The sequence below is a fragment of the Cannabis sativa genome, chromosome 1 (genome assembly GCF_029168945.1).
Source record: "Cannabis sativa cultivar Pink pepper isolate KNU-18-1 chromosome 1, ASM2916894v1, whole genome shotgun sequence".
Lineage (NCBI taxonomy): Eukaryota > Viridiplantae > Streptophyta > Magnoliopsida > Rosales > Cannabaceae > Cannabis > Cannabis sativa.
Window position 1 is genome coordinate 46,879,991 of NC_083601.1, and position 19,525 is coordinate 46,899,515.

Below are 19,525 nucleotides of genomic sequence, written 5' to 3' on the forward strand. Positions count from 1 at the left end.
TGTCTGAGTGCATGGGACCTCTCTTCTGTGCTCTTATAACGTCACATTCATTCACTCACATGAGAGAAGAGAGAGAGAGAATAGGTAAGGGTGTGTTTTTGTTTTAGCAAGAAGGAGAGGCCAGGATTGCTCTCAAATCTAAAAAGAGAGCAAAATAAACCCCCCAAACACACCCTTATCCTATCTTCTTCTTTCTTTTTTTTTTTGTTTTTGTAAAAGATTTTCTCATATACACTACTCTATTATACTACTCTCCTTTTCTCTTATCTTATTATTCTCTCTGTTCTTTCTGGAAATTAAGTATATTTTTCTTCGATACCCTCCTTTTCTTTTATTCCTTTCATATATATATAAAACTATAGTTTTCCAAAAAAAAAAAAAAATCCCTTTATTCCAATTAGAAGAGGGAATCAAAAAAAGAAGAAAGAAAATGGCTCCAAAATCAGGTAGAGGTAAGACCAGTAAATCAAAAGCAGAGTATAAGAAGAAAAAAGAAGAAAAAGGTAAGAAACTTTTTTTCATGTCATTTTTTATTTTTTCTTTCTTTGATTATTATTGTTATTGTTATTTAATTTAATTTTTTTTTTTTTTTGTGTATTGGGGTCAGTTGTTCCTATTGTGCTTGACATTACAGTGATAACCCCTTATGACAATCAAGTTGTTCTTAAGGTAAATAATATTATTTATTCAATTTGGAAAATTAGTTAATAAATATAAATGAAAAAAAAAAAAGATTATTATTGAGATATTTTGTTTGGTTGAAGGGTATCTCTACTGACAAGATACTTGATGTAAGAAGACTATTGGCTGTGAATGTAGAAACTTGCCATCTCACAAACTTTTCACTCTCTCATGAGGTAATTATTAATAAATTAATTATTTAATTATAGCTTAATACAGTTAATAATACCAATTTTATTTATTTATTTATAGTTATATCTCCTATTTGTTTTTTTTTTTCAAAGGTTAAAGGTCATAAGTTGAATGACAAAATAGAAGTTGCTACACTCAAGCCATGTTTGCTTAGAATGGTTCAAGGTAGGTGAAGCTTTTTTTTTTTTTTTTTACATATTTCTATTTTTGGGAAAATGCTTATAAAATATAAAAAGAAAACCCACTATTGAATTTTTTAAACAAAATTAATAATGTTTATCATGAGAAAAATCCAACAAATCAAACACACGAACTTTAATTATTTACATATTAAACAAATAATGGCATATTTTGGTGTACGGCAAATCTTATTATTTTTTTAACTTAAAACAATGATTTCAAACTTTGTATGAATCTCACCCCATTTACAAATGAAAAAGGCCCTAATTAGAATATAAACTAGATTAAAACATTACATTACACATGTCAAAAATAATCACAATATTCTTCAGAATAATTCAGCTATAAATAATATACAATCAAAAATAAAAGTGGGGCAAAAACAAAAATTAAGAAAAAAATAATAATAGATTACAACATTACATTATAAACATGCTAAAAAATAATTACATTATTCTTTAGGTGAATTCAATTATAAATAATTTACAAATTCTATATAAAAAAAAAAGGAAATGTTATTGACCTAGTGAGTGGTATATATCCACTATCCAACCCTAACTATAGATGTATGAATGTATGATATTGTTAATGTAATTTATTATTTCTTTAACTAACTTTATACTTTTGTTAATAACTAAGATAAGAAAAAAAAAATTGATTTTTTAAAAATAATTTTATAAAAAAAATAGTATTTTAATTCAAATACCACCATAAACAGTTTTATTTTTATTTCAAATTTAAAAGCTAAAAAAATATAGAAATTAAATTAAATATTTTTTAATTTTTTCTTTTTATTTTTACAATTTGGTACTCCCCTAATTATTATGTGAATTTAAATTAAGATTTAAGTTAAATTTTATAAAAAAAATATCAAAAAAATTAATTTAAAATGTAGAAATAAAAAAAATTAAAAACCTATTTAATTAAATCATTACCATCTTATATATAGGGCACAAAAATGTTAAAAAATAAAATAAAATAAAAAATGGTAGGACTGGTAACCAGGTTGGCAAGAGCTATAGTAGTAGTGGTAGGATGTTTTTTTATTTTTTTTTCTTCTCACTGTTATAATCGCCTAAGGTGAGACAGCAGATGACACCATAGGAAACGGTGTCGTATTGTCTGAGAGAGAGAAACCTGTAAAGAATTTGATGACAAATGACAACTGCTGCCTCTTCATATTTTTATCGCACACGTGTGCGACTCACACCATTTTAATATAATTTCTTCTACTTCTATAATTGATTTGATGTTTAGTTATTATTCTTAAAAATCTAAATTATGAATCGACTCATCTGATAGCAATAGCATAATATTATTCATCAAAAAGGAAAAAAATAATATTGTGATTGGGTTCACCACTACCCAATAAGTTTCTTTATCTTCATCATTACAAAATTTTGGAGTTGTGTGGACATTCTGTGACACATTGTAATTAGTTAGCGATAATTTTTAAAATTTATTTTGTTAAGTTATATAAAATACAATATTTAATTACACTAATAATGATATGATAACAATCTAAGTTGTACATCAATTGAGATTTTAGAACAAAGTCTTGTCGTATGACATGTTGGTAAAAGTTCTCTCAAGTTTTTAAGGTTTTTCTTTTGTCTCTTGATTCTCATGGCGTCTAGTAGTCATCATGATTTCGATTTGAACGAGCAATACGCTCAGATAAGCTTGGATGATGAGGAGGAAGGAGTCTTGATTGGGGGGGAGGATGAGGCTGAGGATGTTCTATTTGATGACCGGTGGTGTTTGGTTGGGAGGTTTCTGACGGGAAGGCCGGTGGATTTTGATGCGATGAGGCACTTGATGGCCTCACTTTGGCAACCGGGTAAGGGCGTTTTCATCAAAGAGTTGGGCCCGAATAGATATCTATTTCAATTCTTTCATGAAATTGATGTTCAAACTGTCATCGATGGCAGCCCTTGGACATTTAATCGATGTCCGCTTGTGTTTCATAGACTGAAAAAAGGTGAAGATCCGAAGGTAGTGCCGCTACATAAGATTGATTTTTGGGTTCAAATACATGATTTGAAATCGGGTTTCATGCTTGAGAAGGTGGTTCGTAGTGCTGGCGGTTATGTGGGTACATATATTAAATCCGATCCGAAGAATTTCAGTGGCATTTGGCGTGAATACTTACGTGTTCGTACAACGATTGATATTGCTAAGCCTCTAAAGAGAAGAATGAAGCTTTGTAAGGAGAATGGAGAATGGATTTGGGCAAACTTTAAATATGAACATCTCCCTACTTTTTGCTTTGTGTGTGGAATCATTGGCCACTCGGAGCGTTCATGTCCGAAAAGATTCGAACAAACTGTGGAGCAAATGGTCAAGCCGTATGGGGCAGCGATGCGGGCGGATATGAGGAAGAAAAACTATCGGGTGGGTTCTCAATGGCTTCGGACTGAGGTTGATGGTGGCGTGGTGGCTGGAGGCCGTGCCGATCGTCGGGATGGTGAAAATCTTGAAGTTAATGCTTCTCCTAAGATCATGGATGTAGATTGTGTTGACCATAGTGGTGATCATGATCCCATGATCCTAGGGAGACAAAAGAAGAAAGAAATATGTATGGAAAGTGGGCAAAAGAAGAAAGTAGTAAGTATGGAAAGTTTGGCTTCTGATGAGGAGAGTAATGATGATGAAGATTTGGTAGTTATGTTGGAGAGTAAGAGGCGACGTACAAGGATGGGTGTAGTGCATGGTGACGTGGCACTGCATGGTGAAGAGGTGGCTTCGGCTAGGAATGTAAGTGGAGATGATGGGCTTGTTGGGACAAAAAACGATTCACAGGTGGGCCTTGGTGTGCAGGCCCACCCATCATCATGAGTATTATCTCTTGGAATTGCCATGGGCTTGGGAACCCATGGGCTCAACAATTCTTGAAGGATCTTGTGGTCCAAAAGAAGCCCAAGTTTTTATTTTTATGTGAAACACTTGCTAAGAAAGAGGTGGTGGAGAGGGTTCGGGTGGCGATTGGGTTTGAGGGAGCTTTGGCCGTAGATTGTCAAGGGAAGAGTGGTGGGGTTGCTCTTTTGTGGCGGGATGAGGAGGATGTCCAAGTTCTAGAGTATGGGGTGTCTTACATTGATGTGGTCATATGTGGTTTTGATCAAGGTCATTGGCGGATGACGGGAATGTATGGTGAACCAAATCGAAACTTGCGGAAACGAACTTGGGATTTAATTCGGGAGCTGAAAAGTAAGTCTACTTTGCCTTGGTGTATAATTGGTGATCTTAATAATGTTACTTCCCAAGAGGACAAAAAGGGTGGTAACCCTTATCCTCGTTGGTTAGTAGAGGGTTTTAATGACACGTTGGTGGACTGTGGTCTACATGATCTTGAGTTGTATGGATACCCATACACTTGGGAACGGAGCCGTGGCAAGCCAGAATGGGTGGAAGTTCGTATTGATCGTGCTTTGGTGAACCAATCTTGGTTAGATTTCTTTCCTTTAGCCAAACTTTTTAATCTTGAAGTATCTACTTCGGATCACACTCCTTTAAATTTGGTGTTGGTTAATGAAGTGGTGGTTGCTAGAAATCATGTGTTTCGCTTTGAAAATGCTTGGTTGAAAGAACCATTGTTTTTTGAGATTGTCAAAAGTTGTTGGGGGAATGAGGCATCGAGTGGAATTATGGCAAAGGTTAAGAATTGTGGTGAGGTTCTTGGGCGGTGGGGAAAGGATTATTCAGGGAATTTTCCTAAGAGAATTAAAGAATGTAAGTTGGAAGTGCAACGTTGGAAACGGGGGCGTGATGCTATGTCTCTTGAGAACTTTAACAATGCTTCGGCTAAGCTGAATAAGGTGCTTTTGCAACGAGAGATTTTCTGGAAACAAAGAAGCAAGCAACTTTGGTTGCGTGAAGGGGATAGTAATTCTAAATATTTTCATGCTTCGGCTTCTTCTAGAAGACGCAGAAACTCGATACAAAGGTTGAAAGATGCAAATGGCGTTTGGGTGGATTGGAATGGAAGTCTTCCTTCGGTTATGGTGGACTATTTTTCTTCGCTATTCACTGCCAATGCCGTACATGATGATGTTGTTCTTCAGTGTGTTCCTTCGGCTGTCACTAGTGAGCACAATAATCGGTTGCTGGAACCGGTTACGGATGAGGAGGTCCGTCGTGCTCTCTTTCAAATGCATCCCGACAAGTCTCCGGGTCCTGATGGAATGACCCCGGGGTTCTATCAAAAATGTTGGAGCACTGTAAGTAATGATATTATCACTCTTGTTAAGAATTTCTTTGTTATTGGTTCTTTTCCAAGAGAGTTAAATCATACTAATATTGTGCTTATTCCTAAGAAAAAACATCCGGAGTCTATGTCTGATTTAAGGCCTATATCCCTATGTAATGTGCTTTATAAAATCATTTCGAAGGTCTTAGCGAATAGATTTAAAGATGTTTTGCCTGTGGTAATTTCTAATCATCAAAGTGCTTTTCTCCCGGGCCGATTGATATCGGATAATATAATGGTTGCTTTTGAGATTATGCACTATTTGAAAAGGAAGCGAGTTGGGAAGGATGGTTTTATGGCTCTCAAGCTTGATATGAGTAAAGCATATGACAGAGTTGAGTGGAACTTTATTGAGAATATGTTGCTTCGAATGGGCTTTCATCACCACTGGGTTCACTTAATCATGTCCTGTGTTACCTCAGTTTCATACAATATTACTCATGGAGGCCATTCTATGGGGCCTATTCTTCCTACCAGAGGGTTGCGACAAGGAGATCCACTGTCGCCTTACTTGTTCTTGATTTGTGCGGAGGGTCTCTCTTTGTTATTGAAACATTTTGAGCGGCAACACTGGTTGACTGGCTGTCGTGTGGCTAGGGGTGCTCCTGTGGTGTCTCATATGCTTTTTGCTGATGATAGTTATGTATTCTGTAAGGCCAATGACAATGAAGCCCAAAATGTTCTTCGGCTTCTTCAACAATATGAGTCAGCTTCGGGGCAGCAGGTAAATTTTGCTAAATCATCTGTTTTCTTTAGCAAAAATGTTCCATCGGTTGTGAGGGATCGGCTTTGTGGTCTCATGCAGTTGAATGCGGCTTCTGATGATAGTTTTTATCTGGGGCTTCCTTGTATCATGGGGAAAAATAAGAATGCTATTCTGGGTTTTTTGAAGGATAAGATGAAGAAGAAGATTTTTAGCTGGGAGACTAAGTTTTTATCAAAAGCTGGCAAAGAAGTCTTGATTAAGTCAGTAGCGCAAGCCTTACCAAGCTATGCAATGAGTGTTTTTCTTTTAACCCAAGAAATCTGTTCGAGCCTTGAAGGAATGATGGCGAAGTTTTGGTGGAAGTCCCAATCAAATTCTTCTAGTAGGGGAGTGAGTTGGATAAGTTGGAAGAAACTTTGTCAACATAAGGATATTGGTGGTCTTGGCTTCCGCGACCTCCGTGACTATAATCTTTCTTTCTTGGGCAAACAAGGTTGGCGCTTGCTTACTATGGAAGACTCTCTAGTGGCGAGAATTTACAAAGCAAGGTACTTTCCTCATGGTTCTTTTCTGAATGCTGAACTAGGACAAAACCCAAGTTTTATTTGGCGAAGTATTTGGGCAGCTCAAGATCTTGTAAAACAAGGAGCTCGACGAGCTATTGCTAATGGTAACACGGTTAGCATTTTACATGATCCTTGGTTACCCAATGACTCTAATCCTTTTGTTTTGTCCTCTAATCCGGGCCTGGTGGATCAATATGTGGCTAGTTTGATGATAACGGGGGAGCGTTCTTGGGATGTTGAGCTTCTTAATGATATGTTTGAAGAGCGGGATGTTAATTTAATAAGAAGTATTCAACTTAGTCAATCTCGGGCTGCTGATGGTTGGTATTGGAATATGGAATCTTCGGGTTTCTACTCAGTTAAAAGTGCCTACAAGTTTCTCCAAGCATCGAGAGGAAATTGGTTATTCATGCAAGATGATAATTTTTGGAAGAAGCTTTGGAAGCTGCCCGTGCCCTCAAAGGTTCATCACTTTCTTTGGAAAGCTTGTTCTGGTTGCCTCCCAACAAAGGTACAACTTCATTCAAAACATGTTAATGTTGATCTTTTATGTCCTTTGTGTAATATGCATGTGGAGACAATTGTCCATGTGTTGGTGGACTGTTCTTTCTCACGGTCATGCTGGGCTTTATCATCGATAAACCAGTCATCAAATGATACAAATGCTGAGTTTTGTGACTGGTTTTTTGACATTCTTGCTGCCGGCGGTGAGACTATAGCTTGTGAAGCTGCCATGTTGTGTTGGAGTATTTGGAATACTCGAAATGAAGTGCAATGGCAAAGTAAAAACCGAACTGCTTTGGAGGTGGTAAAATCAGCAAAACATGTCCTTGGCCAATGGAAAATTACAAAGTTTGAAGCTCCTACTGCTATGTTTGCTACGGGGGGTGTTTCGAACAGTAATAATTGGCGTAAACCTGATGTTTTTACGGTCAAGGTAAATGTTGATGGTGCCACTTTTGAAACTCATCATAAATTTGGTTTTGGTTGTGTTGCTCGTGATAGTCATGGTAGGCTTATTGAAGCTATCTCTGGGAGTAGATGGGGTTGTGTGTCTGCAGAGATTGCTGAGGTGATTGGTATCAAGGAGGCGCTTAGTTGGATAAAGCGCAAAGGGTGGGATGCGGTGGTTCTTGAGTCTGATGCTTTGGTTGTAGTTCAAGCAATTAATAGTTCAGTTCATATGCCATCTCAATTTGGGTTGTTAGTTGAGGACTGTCGTACTATTTTATCTACTTTAAATAATGTCCTTGTCTCTTTTGTTAATCGTTCTGCAAATAAGGCTGCCCATTGTGTTGCTAGGGCCTCTTATTTATCGTCAGATCGAATGTTTAATGAGCTGAATGCTCCTTCTTTCTTGTGTGACATTGTTCAGGCTGAGGCCTGATTTTTAATGAAACTTTTTATTCAAAAAAAAAAAATAAAAAAAAAAATAATAATATGATAACGAAGAGAGTGTTAGACACTAATAATACCTTTTACCATTTCTCTCTTTTTCATAATCTATAGTAGTTTGACATGTCCTTAATATAGACAGTTTTTTTTAATGAAAAGAATCTCATCACTTTTTGTTTTTTTTGAATATTTTTAAAAATACTTATTTCTTTATATTTTATTTATAATTTTACAGCTTAAAAATTTTATTTATAAAAATATATTTATAAAGTTTTTAAATTACAATATATTTAAAAAAAATAATTAAAAAATAAAGAGAACTAAACTTCTCACACAACTATAAATTAATTATAAAACAACAAAAAATAACTAGAAAAATAATCTCATAACAACTATAAATAAACTATATAAAAAACGGTTTATTATTTTTACTGAAGATAAATTTTTATAAATAAAAAAATTCAAAGCGTAAAATAAAAATATTTCCGTCGATGTATCTTTATAACTTTTTTTAAATTTTTTGATTTATTATGTAATTTCTTTTCTCTAACCTATAAGAGCACTCACAATAGTTTCTCTACTCTATTCTTTAAAATACACCACTTAAATTTTACTTTATCTATTTTACCTCAAATTTTTACATTATACCATACATCAACTTATTTATTTTTTCTTTATGTCATTTAAATATTATATTTTCAATATATTTTATTCATTTTATGTAAATAATTCATATAATATTACACATATATAGAAAAGTTAAGAAAATAATATTAAAACATGAATAGTTCAATAAATAGTTATTTCTACATTTAGTTAAGTACTATTCATTGAAATGTAAAACAATTAAGCTTTACCTCACTTATTGGAAGCTTAATTTTATAAGTGTTTCTCTATAATTTTCATTGAAATGTAAAACAATTAAGCTTTACCTCACTTATTGGAAGCTTAATTTTATAATTGTTTCTCTATAATTTAAAAATTAAACTATTTAACTCATCTATCTTAATAAATTATTACATATAATCATATACAATGTTATTATTTAATTATTTAAGATTATAAAAAATTTAATATATAATTTTGATTCAACCACTTATTTGTTACAAAAAAAAAATAATGAAATATAAAATAAAATATTCAAATTTTATTTTCATTGTAAATTATTCAAGAACAAAAATTTAAATTTTACAAAAATCATTTTAAAACAAAAACTAAAATTCTTTTGAAAACAAGGTTACCGAAACAACTCTTTTGGAATATACATAAAAGAATTTAATTATAGTACAAGTAATAACAACAACAATAATAATAATTCTTGTCTCCCATGAGTGTGGCAAACAAAAGTAGCAAAGATTTTTCGAGCTTGGAAATTATTGAGCTATTAGTAGAATCTTTTAGCCTTTTTCAACTAAACTTTATGAATTACAATTATGCCACTGTTTTTTAATATTAAAACAGAGGACTATACGGAAGAAGCCCAAGCTGTGGCCCATATCCGACGTTTATTGGACCTTGTTGCTTGTACGACAAGGTTTACTAAGCCCAAGAGGTCACCATCAAGCCCAGATTCGAAGTCAAGGAAAAGTCTCAACAGGCCCAACAGCAATAAGAGCTCTGGCCCACCAAGATCGCCGCCGGCGGAGCCGTCGGTTCCGGCGATTTCAGAGGGGTTTGGGATGGCAGCCATACACCCAACGCCGAAGCTTTCCGAATTTTATGATTTCTTCTCTTTCTCTCACCTCTCTCCTCCCGTACTGAGTGAGTTATAATTTTCTTTATTTATTATTTAATTAAAAAATGTCTTAAAAATTAACTAATTAATAAATAAATAAATAAATAAATTTCTGTGTAGATTTGAGAAGATGTGAATGTATGGAAGAAAGGCGCGATGGTGATTATTTTCAGATTCAGGTGATCTTTAATAGATTTTTTTACATATATAAAAAATTTGGTTATATAATGTATTTAGATAAGTTTACATAATTTGGTTATTAATAAAATTTTATAATTTATTAAAAAAATAAATGTTTACATAATTTCAATTTATATAACTGCACGTGAGGATAGTTAGATTGTTATTTTAATTTGGCTATATAAACAAAAATTGACTACAAAAATACTTATTTTACAATTTTGCATGCTAATAATATCATTGTAGTTTTTTCAATAGCCAATTTAGGATCTATTTCCAAATCCAAACTACTTGATTATATCATAATTCATTTTTAGGTAAAAAAAACATGTTTAAAAGTGTGCATATGCACCCCTATTTTGTTTCATTGAAAGAACTTTTTTTGACTTAATTTTTTTTTATAGTTGAGTACATGTTGAGGTTATTTAAAATATTTTATAAAATTTTAAAAAATTATAATAAATTTAACATGCTCAAAATAGTATTTAAACTACTTCATACATTCGTGATTCTTTTATTTTAACGGACTGTTTGTTCACTAATTTTTTTATTATAAATTATTTTGAATATCTCAAAAAAAATTTACAAAATATCTTAAATAAATATAATGTAGATTCTCCTTGATATGGAAACGGTACATTAATTATATAATTTTTTATGAATAACAAAATAAACATTGATTTTGCTTTCACTCCAATGTGTCCCGTTATTATGTTTCTGTTTTGCTTAGACTTTTACAAGAACTGACTTTTGTTATGGAATTTTACAGATCAAGATATGCAATGGGAAGCAGATACAAGTGGTGGCATCAGTCAAAGGTTTTTATGCAGTGGGAAAGCAATTCCTACAAAGCCATTCTTTGGTTGATCTTCTCCAACAACTTAGCCAAGCTTTTCTCAATGTGTGTACTTTGATGCAAACATATCATCATATCATATCATACAAAACTGTTTTCTTTTTCTTTACTAACTAATGGGGTATGAATGCTCATATTGCAGTCTTATGAGTCCTTGATGAAAGCTTTTGTTGAACATAACAAGGTGACAATTTGACACAAAAATGAGTTTCTTTCACTTGTCTAATTCTTGTTTTGAGCAGTTATGGTATTCATGCTTTTGTTTTCGATTTCAGTTTGGTAATATTCCTTATGGATTTCGAGCCAATACATGGCTTGTTCCTCCATCATTTGCTGACTCTCCATCATCCACCTTCCAACCTTTACCAACAGAAGATGAAAATTGGGGTGGGAATGGAGGTGGAGAGGGAAGAAATGGTGAGTATGATCATCAACCATGGGCAACTGATTTCGCGATATTGGCTAAACTTCCTTGCAAGACTGAGGATGAGAGAGTGATCAGAGATCGCAAAACCTTTCTGCTTCATAGTAAATTTGTCGATGTCTCAATATTGAAAGCTACTGAAGCAATAAGCAGTTTGTTAGAATCCGATTCGAGACAGAATGAGTCCTCAATTGTGTATGAGAATCGTGTAGGGGACTTGTCCATTACTGTGAAACGTGACTCAACAGAAGTGAGTTCAAATTCTCAAGTGAAAGTGGTTGATCAAGTATCTGGTTTGTCTGTCAAAGAGTTTGCTCAGAAGAGTTTACTCAAGGGACTAACAGCAGATGAGAGTGTTGTAGTTCATGTAAGCAAAGCACTTGTATTCATTTCTTATGATTGATTTGGTATATAGCTTATATGTTCAAAAAGGTTGTGTGAAGCTTTGAAGTTTTATTTCTATAATGATGTGGATCAACACTTATGATTGTTGGGACTGTTTTTTACAGGATACTTCTTCCTTGGGCATTGTCAATGTCAGACATTGTGGATACAGTGCAACAGTTAAAGCTGTTGGCAATGTGAATAAAAGAAGGTTTGAGGCTCAAGAAATTGAAGTTGATGACCAACCAGATGGAGGAGCAAATGCTCTTAATATCAACAGGTTAGAACTATATGCAACTTTTGTAGCCAATTGTTCTTTTAATGTCTCACAGAAAAGCTATTACAAAATCGGAAAACTAGTTCAAATTCATGAGTTTCCATGTATTTTACAGCCTGAGAGCTCTGCTTCAAAAACCCACTGCTGAACCTTTGGGAAGTAGCCAATCTGATTTGGATAATTCAGAAACTTCCATGAGTCTAGTCAGAACTGTAATCAAAGAGAGCTTGAAAAGATCACAGGAAGAGCCTGAAATTTCTGAAAGGCCTATTAGATGGGAATTGGGTTCTTGTTGGGTTCAACATCTACAAAAGCAGGAAAATCAAACAGATGATGATTCAAAAAGTTCTGGGGTTGAACCAGCTGTTAAAGGTCTTGGAAAGCAGTTTAAGTTGCTGAAGAAGAGAGAGAAGAAACCCGGTGACACAATTAGTAAAGAAGACTCTGATTCTTGCACTAGCAGCATGGAAGCTGGGGAGGTAGTGAATGGGGAGGTTAACAGTGAAGAATCATTGAAGAAACTAGTTTCTGAAGATGCTTACTCGTGTCTCAAAGAATCTGGAACTGGTCTTCATCTAAAGGTTTATGCAAATTCTTGTTACTGTACTTTTTGAAAAGAAAAATCTTTACTTATATGTTCAGATGAATTAACAGTTTTAGTCTCTTTCTTGCAACAGACAATAGATGAACTTATGAAGATGGCACATAAATATTATGATGAAGTTGCTCTACCAAAGCTGGTAATCTTTTGTTTTTAGTTTTGACATAAGTTTATGATTCTTTCTGCAAGTTTTATGAGCTAAATCTTTTACTACATTAGGTAACAGATTTCGGGTCACTTGAGCTTTCTCCAGTTGATGGCCGTACACTGACTGATTTCATGCATTTGAGGGGACTTCAGATGAGATCTTTGGGTCGTGTGGTTAGTAACTTGAGATTTTCATTCCAAAGTTTCAAACTTTTTCCTCAAAAGTTTGTTTTGTTTTAACATGATATTGTAAAACAGGTGGAACTTGCAGACAAGCTTCCTCATATACAGTCACTTTGCATTCATGAGATGGTGACTAGAGCATTCAAGCATGTACTTAAAGCAGTTATTGCAGCTTCTGTTTACAACCAATCAGACTTGTCTGAAGCAATAGCCTCATCTTTAAATTTCCTGCTTGGAAATTCTGAGTCACAAGAAAATGACCAAAACCCAAGTGGTGATCATTCACTCAAGTTGCAATGGTTGGAAGCATATCTATCAAGAAAATTTGGTTGGAAACTAAAGGAAGAACTTCCTTACTTGAGAAAGTTTTCAATTCTTCGAGGACTTTGCCATAAGGTAAATCATCATTATCATCTTATAGGTCACTGTCACTATTAGTTTCAATGAAGAACGTTGTAATGATCTTGAATATGTACTATTTTCCCAGGTTGGGTTGGAGTTGGTCCCCAGAGATTATGACATGGAAAGCCCAAACCCCTTCAGAAAATATGACATTGTTAGCTTGGTTCCTGTGTGCAAGGTGAGAGTTTGAGCTCCCTGGGAGAGCTAAATGTGATTAGAGTGTATTATAAATTTATAACCAACTTTATCCCCTTCATTACACAGCATGTAGCATGCTCTTCAGCTGATGGTCGGAATTTTCTTGAGTCATCGAAAGTTGCTCTCGATAAAGGAAAGCTTGAGGATGCTGTTAATTATGGAACAAAGGTACTAACTCAACTATCTTGTACATAGAAGCCATGTATGGTCTATTAATGCCATAGAAGTTAACTGTTATTATCTTCTGAATTTGAAGGCTCTAACGAAGATGATAGCTGTTTGCGGTCCCAATCATCGTGCTACTGCTAGTGCTTACAGTCTGCTTGCAGTGGTTCTTTACCACACTGGGGATTTCAATCAGGTAACAAACAATAGTGGTTATGACAATAGCAGTGTTTCTCAACTAAGATGATAGTTTTTTTCTGATTACTATTGTTTTATCTTTCAAAGGCAACTGTATATCAGCAAAAGGCTTTGGATATTAATGAGAGGGAGCTTGGGTTAGATCATCCAGATACAATGAAAAGCTATGGGGATCTTTCGGTTTTCTATTATCGCCTTCAACATATTGAATTGGCTTTGAAGTAGGAATATGTTTCATTTCCTCAACCATTTTCTTTCTCATGTTTTGGCAGCATAACTCACTTACATTGCTTTAGTTGTGTTACCTTTTCTCCATTATTATCTTGATTAAACTGTGTATTGCTTGTAGGTATGTGAATCGAGCTTTATTCCTCCTCCATTTTACCTGTGGACTATCTCACCCAAACACTGCAGCAACATACATTAATGTGGCTATGATGGAAGAGGGCATGGGCAATGTTCATGTTGCTCTGAGATACCTACATGAAGCTCTCAAGTGCAACCAAAGACTATTAGGAGCAGACCACATACAAGTATCTTTCTCACTCTCTCCCTCTTTCTCAAAGACCAACACTTTATAGGCTCTCTCAGTCTAAATATTTATGTCTACTTTGTTGTTTTGAACTTGCAGACTGCTGCTAGTTATCATGCCATAGCTATTGCTCTTTCATTGATGGAAGCATATTCTCTCAGTGTCCAACATGAGCAAACTACACTTAAAATACTTCAAGCCAAACTTGGGCCTGAAGATCTTCGAACTCAGGTAGTTCAATCAATGTCGCTGTACTATTATCTGTTCTGTTGTTTTTAATCCAAAGTAGTGATTTTTGACCTTTTATTATGCTGTTCTTTTGCAGGATGCGGCTGCATGGCTTGAGTATTTCGAATCAAAAGCTTTAGAGCAGCAAGAGGCAGCTAGAACTGGAACCCCAAAGCCAGATGCCTTAATTGCAAGCAAGGGTCATCTTAGGTAGTAAATATGGTATTCCCCATATTAACTTTCTTTCAAAGTAATTCATAACTTCCCCTGGCACCATAACATATTAAACCTTTTTTTTGCAGTGTATCTGATCTGCTGGATTTCATAAGTCCTGATCAAGATTCTAAAGGAAGCGACGCACAAAAGAGGCAAAGAAGAGCAAAGGTACATAGCTATTTTCCTGCTTGGTTCACCTGAGAACACTGCGTAACTTTGGTATTTATGCTTCAATTTTCTGGTGTTCCATAAATTTTCAGGTACTACAGATTGGTGATAAGGTCAGTGAAGAACATCAAGTGCCAATAGCTGACAATGACACACCAAATGATGTAGTGGATAATAGCATAGAGAAAGAGGATGATACGAAAGTTAACTCAGTTAACGCGCCTCTTCCTCCTCCTTCTCCTCCTCAAGAGCTAGAAGAAAATGACGGGTTTATAGCGCCTAGCGAAGTTGTGGAAGAAACAACTTCAGATGAAGGGTGGCAAGAAGCAAGTTCAAAGAGCCGTTCAGGGAACACTGCTACCGGTAGAAAGTTTGGACGTAGAAAACCAGCTCTTTCAAAGCTTAAGTTACAGAATGAACATTCAAAGTCTAGAGAAAACAGAAATGGGAAGGTGATCAATTCGCCATCTCAGAAAGTGATCCCCAAGTCTACTACTATTCCTACTGAGCTTTCTTCACAGAAACAAACAAGGGTAAGAGCTTCTGTATCTAAAGTTTCTTCCTCACCAACCACTCATAGTACCATGGCTTCAAAATCTCTATCTTACAAGGAAGTAGCTTTGGCACCACCTGGAACGGTTCTAAAGCCAGTGTTTGATAAAGAAGAAGAGATAACAGTTGAGAAACCAGAAACCAAAACACCAAGTGTTGTTCCACCAGAGACACCATCATCAGAGACTGAAGAAAGTAAAAGCAACTCTGTAGTTGAAGCAATCACAAAGAGTGAAACAGAAGAAGAAACTGTTGCTAGTGAGACTCATAGAGATAACAAAACTGAACAAGAAGAAGTTGAAGTTGAAGATGAAAAATCAAAAGATAAAAATGGAAGCAAACTTTCTGCAGCAGCTGAGCCATTCAAGCCAGCACCAGTAACCATGTCTCACCCCTTAAGCTCAGTACCTGCCACAAGTGTTTATGATGTAAGAGTCAGTCAAGAAATGCTTGCAGAGCCAGTAGTTCCTCCTGTGGCTGCTAGAGTACCTTGCGGGCCAAGGTCGGCGTTGTATTACAGAACCAACTATTCTTTCCACATGAGAAGAGACTTTCTCAAGTTTCCAAACCCCACATTGGAAAGAATTGGATCAGGGCCTCAAAGAATCATGAACCCCAATGCACCTGAGTTTGTACCAAGAAGAGCATGGCAAACTGACCCTGTAGGAGGGGTCCCAACCGATTCGAATTCATCAATTGAAATTACACTGCAAGAGGCTGTGAAATCCAATGGTGAAGCTACTAAAGAGAGTGGTAAAAAGATCATATCAGAGTCTGAAAAATCAGAGCTTGCAAGGCAAATTCTACTTAGCTTCATTGTCAAGTCTGTTCAACATAACATGGACTCTCCAAGTGAGTCTGGAAACAGTGGGAAGAAAAAGTTTAAGCAAAACTCAGATGCAATAGAAAACGACAGTGCCATTATAAAGATTGAGTATGGAAATGAAGGGAAGAATACAACAAACGACATGGTTTCAGAATCAAGTGATTCTTCTTCTGATGTAAATATGAAAAATGGAGATGGTGAAGGATTTATAGTAGTGACAAAGAGAAGGAAAAACAAGCAACAGTTCAGTAATGGAGTGAATGGTTTGTACAATCAAACAACCATATGTGCTTCTGTTCGTTGAAGATATTATTATAGATAATAATAATAGTGAGTAGTGAGTGAGTTTTATTTTTCTCTCTTAATTTTCTTCTTCTTTTTTTTTCACCAATAAAGCTTTTCGGCATGCAATGCAAGTTCTCACTTTCACATTTTGACAATGTAAAAAAGTATGACAATAGAGAGGAATTTTCAAGTCTCAAGTCATTTTCATTCTATTGATTTAGTTTGGATCCTTATAATAATAATAATAATAATAATAATAATAATAATAATAATAAATTCAGTCTTCATCTTCTTTTATTTTGTTTGGAGACTTCTCTTCATAATAAAATGCTATGATTTTTCATTGAGTAATTCTCTTTCTCTGCTCCTCTATCCTCTTTTTTGATTAAATATCTTTCATTAGTAAATTTAATCTTACAAAATTATAATGGGCATGTTTGGTTTGATGTAATCATAAAAACATACTATTCTTGTTACAATTTAATGATTTATTACTATTCTACTATACTATACAAAACACAACTTAAAAAATCTTTTGTGTAGTTTCCCAAAACGACAAACTTTCTAATAATTAAAGAACAAAAATTATAGTTTCAAAATGAAATCAATTATCAATAAAATTGTCAGATAATAAAAAGTGAAATATGCCCAAGAAAAATAAATATCTAAACTCAATTGTCCACTACTAAATAAATAACTAATTCATTCACATTATAAATAAACTTAAATTAACATAGATAATTAAAAATTGTTTAGTAGATTAATTTATCTAACTTAATAAAATATAATTAATTAATTAATTAATTAAGAAGTTGAAGAAGAATTAGTGTGATTATTAGTATTATTATTATCTCTTGGAGAAGACAGAGGAAACAAAGTCAATAGCTCAGGGGGTTCCGATCCTCTCGGCGTATTCAACGGGCTCCGGTGCAAATAAAACCCTTTTCCGGCGATCGCTTTCTCCTCTTCCTCCTTCTCTTCCTCCTCCATACACGACGGCGAAACCGGAGTTCTCGGACTCCCACGCGCCAAGAATTCAAACGGCGAAACAGGCGAAACCATCATCATCTGATCACCGCCGCCGACAAGGCCAGTAAGGGAGCCACCACTTCTGTAACGGCCCAAAGAGACATTAGTAGAGACGCCGTTGCCGTTGCCGTAGCCGGTGGTGGCAGGAGCGGAGGTGGTGAGATTAAGCTCTAATTTCTTAGTGTTCTGTCTGCGTTCGTGGAGCTTAAAAGCGGGTCTTCGGGGCCCCATATCGGTGGAAACGGGTTTGGGGTTGTTGAAACGGGAAGGAAGAGTGAGTGGGAGTTTTTGGGCTGATGGGTCGTCTGGTGCTCCGGTTAGCTTTTGAACCACCGCTCGGAAGGTTGATGGGTCGGCTTGGACGAAGGTGGTGTTGGGTGAAACCGGGTCAGATCCATATGTGGGGGAGTTCATATTGTTGTTGTTTGTAGAGAGAGAAAGAAGTTGAAGTAAAAATAATAATGAGAGAGAGAAAGAAGAAGAGAAACAACATAAGCGGGAAATGAGACCCTTTTTATTGATACAATTATCGATTATTATTATTATTATTTTTATAATACACTTTAATAGGGTTTATTCGAAAAAAATTTAGTGTAATTATTTTTGTGTGATCTTTTACGTGTATGCTAGTTATTTAACATATTTTATAAAATTTTAAAAAATTTAATAAAATGTAGGGTAAATACCATTTTGGACCTTCTGTTTTACAAAAGTTATCAATTGGACCTTGTGTTTTGTTAAATGACAAAATAGACCCTATATTTTTTAAATAGTACAAATAGGACCCTGAATTGATTTTTTGTCAAAATAAAGTTTAATTATAATCCGATCGAAAAGTGCTATATGACAAAACTGTTTACATTTTTTGTATCTGTTCGTATTAAGCATTGTCTTCAAGTTGGTTGTATTAAAAAAAAAAAATTATCAAAAATTAAGCTCAGGGTCCTATTTTTACTATTTTAAAAAATACAGGGTCCATTTTGTCATTTAACAAAACACAGGGTCCAATCTGTAACTTTTGTAAAATACAGGATCCAAAATAGTATTTACCCTAAAATTTAAGATACTAAAAATATATTTTATAAACGTATAAAATAAAAAAAAAAAATCTTACTTATAATTGTTTAAATTATATTTGTAGTATGTTAAATTTTATTAAATTTTTTAAAATTTTATAATATTACCAACTATGAAAAAAATTAAACTAATTTTTTTTTTAATGGATCAATTTACTCTTTGAAGTGTGTATTGTTGTAGAAATATCTTTATTTTTATTTTGAATTTTAAAAATGAATAAAGAAATGAGTTTCGTGGGAGTGTTTTGGTATTTTTATTGAGTCATGTGTGTGTGTGGGTGGACTTGTCAGATATACGGCGGAAGTGTGAAAATAAAAATAAAAAAAGAAAATAAAATGGTCTAACAACAAAATTAAATAAAATAAAGTTTCAAAAAATAAATAATAAATAAAATAAGATAAAAGAGTGGGAAAAGTAAGTAGAAATTTGATGAGTGCCGTTTCAAACACTTTTATTTATTTTTATTAATTTGATTCTCAAACTTTACGCGTTTTACATATATAATATAAGTCAAACATTGTCACTTTGTTTATTCTCTCAACTCATAAACGGAAACTTAATTTGTACAATAATTAAGTAAATGGGATAAACTTTATTATGTAATGATATTGCTCGAAGAGAAGAATTAACAAAATTACGTAAATTATATAGTAATTTTTTATATATATATAGGGTGATTCTACAATGCACCTCCTTAAAATGGATATATTGATGCACCATCTACTTGTTTCGGCATCCAGGAAAAAAATTTAGTCTAATTTTTTTCATATTCATGTACGTTATAGCTATTTGAGATAACTTACAAGATTTTAAGAAATTCGAAATAATTTACAATATAGAAAACAATGTTCAAACAGTTTATTTTACACGCGCATAAAATAAAATAGTCACGC

At 34.2% G+C, this 19,525-nt stretch overlaps 2 protein-coding genes across 2 annotated transcripts; one reads left to right on the forward strand and one right to left on the reverse strand.

Moving 5' to 3' along the window:
- The first annotated feature begins 64 nt into the window (after nt 1-64).
- LOC115707876 (protein REDUCED CHLOROPLAST COVERAGE 3) lies at nt 65-16,727 on the forward strand. Its single transcript, XM_061118187.1, has 23 exons — nt 65-503; nt 608-669; nt 765-857; nt 966-1,038; nt 9,431-9,730; nt 9,825-9,883; nt 10,654-10,785; nt 10,883-10,924; nt 11,016-11,531; nt 11,674-11,828; nt 11,941-12,406; nt 12,503-12,565; nt 12,646-12,747; nt 12,832-13,152; nt 13,244-13,336; nt 13,423-13,524; nt 13,613-13,717; nt 13,807-13,940; nt 14,069-14,252; nt 14,351-14,482; nt 14,577-14,689; nt 14,782-14,863; nt 14,956-16,727. Exons 1-23 carry the CDS (start codon nt 431-433, stop codon nt 16,543-16,545), a joined length of 4,992 nt encoding a protein of 1,663 aa, XP_060974170.1. The 5' UTR covers nt 65-430; the 3' UTR covers nt 16,546-16,727.
- Nucleotides 16,728-17,209: 482 nt separating this feature from the next.
- Nucleotides 17,210-18,223, reverse strand: LOC115704713 (VQ motif-containing protein 11). The gene has a single exon (XM_030631913.2). It carries the CDS (start codon nt 17,967-17,969, stop codon nt 17,331-17,333), a length of 639 nt encoding a protein of 212 aa, XP_030487773.1. The 5' UTR covers nt 17,970-18,223; the 3' UTR covers nt 17,210-17,330.
- Between the last annotated feature and the right edge of the window lie 1,302 nt (nt 18,224-19,525).